At 49.7% G+C, this 10,207-nt stretch overlaps 1 protein-coding gene across 1 annotated transcript; it reads left to right on the forward strand.

The window, feature by feature from the left end:
• Positions 1 to 7,829: 7,829 nt before the first annotated feature.
• Positions 7,830 to 9,122, forward strand: LOC127298240 (60 kDa jasmonate-induced protein-like). The gene has a single exon (XM_051328152.2). The coding sequence runs from the start codon at positions 8,138 to 8,140 to the stop codon at positions 8,858 to 8,860; it is 723 nt and encodes a 240-aa protein (XP_051184112.1). The 5' UTR covers positions 7,830 to 8,137; the 3' UTR covers positions 8,861 to 9,122.
• Positions 9,123 to 10,207: the final 1,085 nt, after the last annotated feature.

Below are 10,207 nucleotides of genomic sequence, written 5' to 3' on the forward strand. Positions count from 1 at the left end.
CCACTACTCCAACCGGCTCTTCCTCCGTCCCCTCCACAACAAAACCCCATACGAGCTCCTTACCGGTAACAAGCCTAATGTCATGTATATTTGTGTCTTTGGATGCAAATGCCTTGTTAAGAACAACAAAGGAAAGCTCGGTAAATTTGAAACTAGAACCATAGAGGGTATATTTGTTGGATATGCGGAGAACTCTCACGCCTATAGATACTACAACCGGTCCTCCGGGACTATTGAAGTATCTTGTGACGTGGTGTTCTTGGAGGATAATGGCTCCCAAGTGGAGCAAGTTGTTCCATGTGTTGCAGGTAATGATGATGATCCATCTAGTGCCATCAAGCATATGGGCATTGGACACATCCGGCCCATGGAGGTTCATAATGATGATCAAGATGATGGAGTAGATGTTTCAAGCATGCCACAAGTGGAGCCTAGCTCAACTCAAGCCGAACCATCAAGTGCAACTCAAGAACCATCCTCTACTCAAGATGAGTCTCAATCCGAAGAACAAGAAGAAGATCCTCATTCCATGGAGCAAGATCATGATGACGATCAAGAAACATCCTCAACTCATGATCAAGCTCAAGTGGTCCCTCATGATCAAGTACTAGCAAGAGATGAATTCATTGATCATGAAGGAACCGTTCGGAAGATCAAGGCCGCTACAAGGGCAAGTGACATGAAAGTGGATCAAGTCCTTGGTAGCATCTCAAGAGGAGTGGTAACTCGTAGACACCATGCATTACTTATCACCTATTGTCAACATCATGCTTTTGTGTCTAGTTTTGAACCACTTAAGGTACATGAAGCCTTGGTCGATCCGGATTGGGTAATTTCCATGCAAGAAGAATTGGAGTGTTTCACTCGTAATGAAGTATGGTCTCTAGTTGAGAGACCCAAGGATCATCGCATCAATGTCATTGGGACCAAATGGGTATTTAAGAACAAGCAAGATGAGAATGGCATTGTTATACGAAACAAAGCAAGGTTAGTGGCGCAAGGGTTTGCCCAAATAGAAGGTATGGATTTTGAGGATACCTTTGCGCCGGTAGCCCGTCTTGAAGCTATTCGTCTTTTGCTTGCATTTGCATCTTTCCACAATTTCAAATTATATCAAATGGATGTGAAAAGTGCATTTTTGAATGGTCCCCTAAAAGAAACCGCATATGTGGCTCAACCCCCGGGTTTCGAAGACCCATGCCAACCCAACCACGTGTATTTACTCCATAAGGCACTCTACGGTCTCAAGCAAGCTCCACGTGCTTGGTATGAGTTCCTTAGGGATTTCTTACTACATGATGGGTTTTGCATGGGTACGGTCGATTCCACCCTTTTCACCAAGCGGGTTAAAGGGGGTGGCCTCTTTATATGTCAAATATATGTTGATGATATTATCTTTGGTGGAACTAACCCCAATCATAACAAAGCTTTTGAGCTATTGATGACTAGGAAATTTGAGATGTCCATGATGGGAGAGTTGAAGTTCTTTCTAGGCTTCCAAGTGAGGCAACTTGCAAAAGGCACCTTCATCTCTCAAGAAAAGTATGTGAAGGACATGCTCAAGAAATTCAACATGACCAATGCGAGTCCAATGAAGACACCCATGCCCGTAAAGGGGCAACTTGGTTCATGTGACGGTGAGAAGGATGTGGACATAAAGGTATACCGCTCCATGATAGGATCCTTGCTCTACCTTTGTGCCTCTAGGCCGGATATCATGCTAAGTGTAGGGATGTGTGCTCGTTTTCAATCCGCTCCCAAGGAGAGCCATTTAGTGGCGGTCAAACGGATACTAAGATACCTTGTTCTCACTCCTACTCTCGGGCTATGGTATCCAAAGGGGTCAACCTTTGAACTCATTGGCTATTCGGATTCTGATTGGGCCGGTGATAAGGTTGATCGGAAGTCTACCTCCGGGGCTTGCCAATTTATTGGCCGGTCATTGGTGAGTTGGTCATCCAAGAAACAAAACTCCACCGCCCTATCCACCGCCGAAGCCGAATACATATCCGCGGCATCTTGTTGCACTCAATTGTTATGGATGAAGCAAACCTTGAAAGACTATGGTGTGTCTCTTGGTACGGTGCCTCTTCTTTGTGACAATGAAAGTGCAATAAAGATCGCCAATAACCCGGTTCAACATTGTCGCACCAAACATATTGACATTCGCCATCACTTCCTACGTGATCATGTTGCCAATAAGGATATTGATCTCACTCATGTGGGAACAACCTACCAATTGGCGGATATTTTCACTAAGCCTTTGGATGAAGCCCGCTTTGTTAACTTGAGAGGAGAACTTGGTATTCTTGATCCTAAAAACTTGGATCGATTAACTTCTTGCACTATATTCTTGCATTTATCTTGCTATCTAGCTTAGAGGCATAGCACATATGGGGATAGTCATCTTACCATGTCTTGGTATGATGCATACCTATGTGTGCAACATAAATAGACCCAATGTCATTATATGGACCCAAGCATGTCTCTTCGCGGTCACATGACATTTGCGCTTTCACATAGGGGGAGTAATCCCCCGCCCCTCATTGAGCCTTCATTACACATTGATTTGACTATATAAGGCCCAATGATCTTATTGCGAGCATCATTTCCAAAATGACTTATGATTCTTGATATACACTTCGAATCATGCCCATTGTTGCTATTCACATCTTGTTTGGATTTTCTCTCCAATGGGTATGCCTAGAGAACTTTGTGTTTCCAACCCCTTGTCTATGCTCATCTCATCATCATCTATCTATCTATATGTACATGTCATCATTTGAGCACTCACACACATTTACACAAAGCATAGGGGCAAAAACGAGGCAAAATTAGACAGTGCAGGCTGGCCGGTTCCTGGCCCGGTTGGACCGGGTCCACGACCGGATGGTCCGGTTGACCAGGGCGACAACCGAGTGCAGGCAGGTCAGCCGGTCACCAGCCCGGTCTGACCGGACTCCTGACCGGTCGCGCGCCTACTATATATTGGGGAAGGGATACCCCTTGGGGTCATCTTCCCCATTGTTCCCCAACCTCCAACCTCCATGGCCGGCGCCCTGACCATCTCCACCACAGCCTAGGTCCTTCCCACCGCTAGTTCCTCCCCAAACTTCACCCAACCGTAGATCGGGGTCTCTTAAGCTTCTTCACCGAAGGATTTGGTCCTTCTCGAGTTCGTTTGGGAGATCTTGGGGATTTGGCCCTCAAGCCCTCTTCACGTGTTCTTCTTGCTCACTTGGGCACCAAGGACAATGTCATCGGGTAAATCTCTCTTCTATTCCCTCTCCTTCTTGCTTTCCCTCTCCCATTGCCACATGTTGAGGAAAGTTGAGAAAACTTAGGGTTAGGGTTAGGGTTTGTAAAGTCCTCATGCCTTTAGAGTGTCTCACATCACAATGCACTTCTCCACTACATTGCTATAGTTTATATTCAAGTTTATGAGCTTTTGCATGGTTTTGTGGTAGAAAATCTGGGCACAACATCACAACTCGTTCAGACGTTCCCTCCATGATGCCCCCCACTGAGCGCCGTTCCAAGGCACACCATGATCATGATGCTAGCTCCAGTCACTCTCGGCGCTCCCAGCATGGGGCCGCTCGATTCTTCACATGCATGTTCCAAATGTGCAAGAACAGCAATGATGTTGCACATCAGACCCTTTCTATCACCCAGGAGACACGGAGGTGCCAGAATGAATTCATGGCCTCAAGGAACCACCCTGTTCCTCCTCCTGGACCTGAGATGGAGCCTGTGGTAGCACCTCAGTGGGAGATGCCTCTTCTTACCGATGAGATGCTCCAGAATTTCGACTTCTCCGTGTACGCTCATGGTGCTCTTCCTACTAGGACTGCTCGTGCTCCCACTCCTACTGCTGATGATGCTGATGATAATGCGGGTGATGATAATGCGGATGATGATGATGCGGGTGATGATGATGCACGCGAGAGCTCCTCCTCGCTTGGGTTTGGTCACTACTGATGGGTGCGATAGCATCTCTTCTCTTTTCTTCGCCTTTTTGGTGTTCCGATGCCAAAGGGGGAGAAGAGAGTAGAGTCTAGGATCACGGGGTTCTTTGATTGCCACAAGCCATGGGAGTTGCTTTATTTGGATTTTATATGGCTTGTGCTTGTTTACTTTGAGTTTTTCAAGAACCATTTGCTATTTCCAATAATTCGTGTATGGATGTGTATGGACGACTATTATGTGTGCTACTCTATGTTAGGATGATTATGTGTGCTATGCTTATATATTTTGATACGCACATCTCCATACCATGCTTGTTTCCTAAAGATATTGGGGGAGCTTCTCATGTTTCACAAATGGTGCACTTTGCATTCAAACGCAAATTCTCCAAGTGCACACATTATGGGGGAGCTTTCGTAATATCTTATATGGAATCAAGGTTTAGTGCTTATCATAATATCTATTTGTGACTCTAGCTCGGTTTGTCATCGTATACCAAAAAGGGGGAGATTGTAAGGGTATTTCACCCTTATCCATTATTTTGGTAACGATGACACCGTGCTAAAGTATTTGGCCTAATATGTTTATAAGGATAATCTCAGGTATTAGGCAATGAGGCGTAAATGGTGTATCAAAGGAACAAGAAGGCTAAAGGAGACCCCCCATTTCAACAACAATCAAAAAGGGGTTACAGGAGAAATCCGGTCACCAGCCCGGTCCAACCGGGCCAGACAACCGGCCGATCCGGCGTGCTGGCCGGTCAGCCGGGCGGCTGGCCGGGCTCCAAAGGAGGAGCCGGCAGATCCGGTTTGCGCCCGGTCAACCGGGCTCTCGACCGGCGGGTCCGGCGCTCCGTCCGGTCGGCCGGGCGGCAACCGAGCGACAACCGCCACCAACCGGAGAAGCGCCGGGACGACGCAAAGAAGCTCAGGTCAGCGATCCGGTCCGACCGGCCTCTGGACCGGGCTGTCCAGGTCTGTGGCCGATCGACCGGGTTTGTCGAGGAAAAATGCTGAGGTGGCAAGTGGCAACGGCCAGATTTTGAAGAACACTATAAATACCCCTTCTTCTACCTTGGAAGGGTTAGACAACATACTACAAGCTGTTCTTGAGCTCTCTCTCTCTCTTACTCCATTATTAGAAACACCAAAAGCCTCCGATCTCCCTCCTCCTCCACCCAAACTCAAATCCCTCCGGGGAATCACTAGAGGAGGACCCGATCTACTGTTCTACCAAGCCAAATCTCATTCCCCCTTGTATTCATCGAGAAGCTTGCTTCCTAGGGTTCCTTGGAAACCCTAGGTGGGCAAGAGGAGTCCGGAAGCATCCGGGCTGTGGATTTGCTCCGGGCAAGATTGTGAAGGTTTGGAGGCTACCTCAAAGTCTACCACAAGTGAGTGAGCTATTCCTTCGTGGGATAGGCTCCGGAGAATAGGGTGAGCCTTCGTGGCGTGGGGAATCCTTCGTGGGACCTCCACCCCTCCAAACGTGACGTACCTTGTTGCAAAGCAAGGGAACACGGGAATACATCCTCGTCTCCGCGTGCTATCGGTTATCTCTAACCGAACTCCTTACTTGTGATTTAAACTGCCTGAGAGAGCCTTCGTGCTCGAGATAGTTGTATCTTCATATAGGTTGCTTCACCTAGTTTGCATTAGGCTCATCTTTATATTCCGCAAAGCCTAATATTGCAAAGAAAGAATTAAAATTTGTAGAAACCTATTCACCCCCCCCCCCCTCTAGGTTTACCATCTCTATACTTTCACTAAATCTACCCTTCGTTGTTCCTATGTTCTGGGTTATTACAATGATGTCCAGCTCGATGACGGTGACGATGGCGTCGATTTCCCCCTCCGGGAGGGAATTTCCCCGGCAGATTTCAGCCTGCCGGAGAGCTCTTTTCTCTCTGGTGTTTTCCGCCCCGCAGAGACGGCTGTGATTCTTCGCGACTATCCTCTGGAGCTTAGGTTTTCGGGACGAAGAAGTACGCGAAGGAGAGGAGGCCAGAGGGGGCTGTGGGCCCCCTCCCCACAAGGCGGCGCGGCCAGGCCTGGGCCCGCGCCGGCCTATGGGGGGCCCATGGCGGCCCTCCTCGGCTCCTCCTTTTGGCTATCTTCTTCTGGAAAAATAGGATTTTCAGTGTAATTTCCGTCAATTGTTGATCTTCCGAAATATTGCATTCCGACGGTGCTTTTTCCAGCAGAATCCTGACTCCGGTGCGCGATTCTCCAACAATCATGAAACATGCAAAATAGATGAAATAACATAAGTATCACCTCTAAATATGAAATATATCAATGAATAACAGTAAATTATGATATAAAATAGTGATGCAAAATGGACGTATCAGTGGCGTTAGTCACTCCGCATTTTTATTTTCCACAGGACTGCATGTTCCTGTTTGCGTAGCTGCGGCTAATTGGAGGTTGTTTCGCTGTTTTTTTGGAAGGGAGGAGCAGGGAGCACCTCCGAGCCGAGCAGGTACAGTGGGGTAACCGATGACGCAACTTTTTTTTTAGAAACACAGTACAAACGTAGGCGCTCACATACATGTGAATACACTCACCCCTATGAACTCTCACACACACACCCTACCCCTATGAGCACCTCCGATACTGAGTCGGCAGATTGGATCTTGAAATTAACGAAGTCACCACATGCGCCTCGCTGTCGACGGGAACGTCGCCTCCCATTGAATGAATATTCCATCTTTATGAGACAGTGGGGTAACCGATGTCGCAGCTTAATTTTGTCCTGCCTGATTGGTCAGTTACCACTCTGAATGCAGTTCATGTGATGAATACCTTTGAAATTTCCTTTTTTCTGAAGGAAGGGGTAGGATTTGGAAGCGTGATGATCCGGAGTCCTCACCTCGCCGAGCAGGTGACACATGCTAATGCTACTAGGATGTACTCAGATTACTTTACATGTCCTATAAATGTATGTTTAGTGTTTACGGTTTAAAGGGTCTGCCCGAGATGTCTAAGAGCATCTCTAGCAGACATCCCAAACTCCCTAAACCCCGGTTGGTTGGAGTGGGAGGAGCAGCAGCAGCGGGAGGAGCGGCGGCGACGTACTGCTCGGCCAACTGCTTCCGCTTGCTGTTGGGGAGGACAGCTTGCTGTGCACCGTCAACCACGAGCTTCTCGGTGGTGGCTGCTGCGGCAGCGCTAGATCTGGTAGCGGTTGGTGGGGTCGATCCGCGCGGCCTGGTCCGCGAATGGCGGCGAGTTGAGGGCTTCCATCTCGGTGCGAGCACACCGCTGCAGAGGCCGAAGAGGATGGATGCGGCGGATTTGGCGGTGGGTGGTGGGCGGAAGCGGAAAAGGGAGGAGCTGAATGTTCCTTTGCGCCAACGCATGAAAGAGACGAGGTTCGCGCTCCCAGCCTCCCATAGTCTCGCGAAACCGGGAATTTGAGGTTCCATGGCGCGAAACTAGATGGCCCAGATTTTTTTTTGTTTTTGGTATGGAGGTCCAGATGCGATGTCTAGACCGGCTCTTTTTGCCACCTAATTAAACCCGCAAGACGGTGATTATTATGCTGACGGGTCTGATGCGGTGATAGACATGCTCTAAGCACTGCTGTTAGCAGTACTCGCATCAGAACCTCGTGAAGCGATCATGTACTGTGTTCCACTCTCCAAGCGCCCGCTGCCAGAAATGAAAAGGCGCCTCATCAGATCAGATCAGTCACACTGTTCTTGTGACATTCACGCTGCTTGCGTTGCATTTCTCCTGTAGCAGGCGCAGTTGTGCTATACGATCGGCGGCGGTGTGCCTGTCCTTTGCTGTCCATCATATATACTACAGTAGTACTTCACTTCCATTTTCGAGAGATGGACGGATTTTTTTTTTTTTTTTTTTGAGATCCCTCGATCTGTGTTACAGCTGTAGTATCTGAACTTATGCACTAACACAACACCACACTCACACCACACACACGCACACCACTAGTGCACAAGTTAGACCCTAGAACTATACACACAGCACACATAATTTGGGTGTCTCTAGAAGCTAGTAGTTGTGGTACATATGTGTGGAGGGGATTTTATTGTGGAACAGTGTTCCCGGTGAGACATCCCAAAATTCGTCCCAGCAGGGATCGAACCCAGGACGGGTAGCTAGGCCACTGCCTATCGCTACCACCGCGCTAGCAGCGCGTTCTCGAGATGGACGGATTGAACATGGCTGCACCTGCTGCATTCCTCCTCTTCCTCATGCTCGCTCTCGCCGGAGCAGCCTCTGCTGCCGAATACGACCGACCTGCCCTTCTCGTGGTGAACCTTACAGGGCACGGCCCCGTCGACGACAAGATCTCCGTGGGCGTGGAGATCCACGACGTCGGAATCGGCGGCTTCGCCAACGGGCGCGGCCACTGGCAGTCCTTCCCAGGCCACGACCGCCTGTTCCCGGGCTCCACGCCCCTCCCGTTCGGCAACAGCTACGACGACCTCATCGGCGGCCTCGCCAACCTGCCGGACGTGCCGCTGGGGCGGGAAGCCCTGCAGCAGGCCGCCCGGGTGCTCTCCGCCTACGACCTGGCTACCACCACAGACTTCGAGCCGCTCAAGCGGGCGCTGGCGTCGCTCAAGGTGATGCTATCCGAGGCCCAGCGGCTGCAGCCCATCTACGAGACTGTCAGCAGCGGCTGGGAGAGCGGAGCCCGCGTCAAGCCCGAGCATCTGCCCTACATCGAGCACTGGGACACCATGTCCTACGAGATCCTCCGCGCCAACCGGACGGGTAAGTGGGGCGGGCCCTTCACCGACATGCTAGAGAAGAGCGCCAACATCCGCAGCATGGACGAGGCGCTCGCCGTGGTCAAGCTGCTGCGGAATCCCAGCTTCGAGGAGGTGCTCATGGCTCACGCCACCATCATCAGCCTTGAGTAAACTTGCATGGATGCATCTGGCCTGAACTTTCATTAGATAGATTGTGCTCCCGGCCTCTCGAGTCCATGTCCTTTCAATGTTTCTCTTGTTATTAGTTTAACATGCATCTGGTTGGTTTCTGTATCTCTTCCAGCTTCCTTGAATCAGAGTCCCCTATAGTTTTTGTTTAGTTCACGTTTGGGGTATCCACAAAGTGCTTGCTTATGTTTCGGCTCGAAATCTCAAGTTTACTCAACTTTTTTCACGAAATGCAAACACTGGTTCGACATGGACAATCGCAGTCAGTTTTACTTCAATAGCCTCACCTACTACTCATAATTACAATGCCATTTTGTTGAATGCTGAAACTCTGAAGCTAAATTATCTTTCTAAAAAGACTTACATTTCGGGTTGGCTCCCGGGTGCATTTGTTCCTGTTATCTGGACCGTTATAAAGTGGTTGGAGATTAGCGTAACGGGTCAGTACTCTGACATACAAGCACCAGGAAAGGCAGGTATACATTAGTGGACCAGCGTACTATCATAGTTGTGGCCCACAGCACAGTAAATAGCAGGCGACGACGAGTTTGCTCAGAATGACGGATGTCTCATACTACCGAGCTGCACCAGCGGAACAGGTCGGGGTCAGGTACCTGTACCGTGGCACGGGAAATCCAATTGGTGTCTCCCACGAGTAAAGGATTACTGAACCAAAGCTGCAATGACTAGTTCATTTGGTAACACATCCCAGCAGCAGGGCGATTGGAACGGCCAGCACGATCAGCCATTGCCCATTGTGTTGATGAAAAAAACACATGAAGAGTTGGGCGCGTCAGATCTTAGTAGTTCTGAGCTTAGAGCATCTTAGCAGAGCCCTTATTCTTCGAAACTGAATAAACATAGTTCAGTCTCTCGAAAAACAAAATGCAAGCGGTTTTGAAGGTGACGCAGAACAACACCCATATTCGGAACCAAAAAACTCGAATTGTGTTAGAAATACTCTTAGGGCTAGATGCGCAAATGTTGTGGGAGTGCGACGGCTCCGGGTGCGGCACCTTGTCCGACATCCACCTTAGGGCATCTCCAGCGGCGCGACGCAAACGGACGCTGAGCGACCGTTTGTGTCCGCCATGACCGGAAATGCGTCTGGCACTACCTCCAGCGGGGCGACGCATAGTGACCTGGCCGTCCGCGGAGACGCAAACCTGGCCCAAATATGCGCCAGGTTTGCGTCTTTGTGGACGCTGAGCGGACGCACAAAGTGTCCGCTCGCTCCTCGCACGGGCCCGCCTGGCAGGGACACAACTGCTTTGTCTTCCGCGGCATTACTTACGGCCGGCGCGCTGCAGCCTTTGCAGGGCCGCGTTA

Source organism: Lolium perenne, chromosome 5 (genome assembly GCF_019359855.2).
Source record: "Lolium perenne isolate Kyuss_39 chromosome 5, Kyuss_2.0, whole genome shotgun sequence".
In the NCBI taxonomy this organism is placed as follows: domain Eukaryota; kingdom Viridiplantae; phylum Streptophyta; class Magnoliopsida; order Poales; family Poaceae; genus Lolium; species Lolium perenne.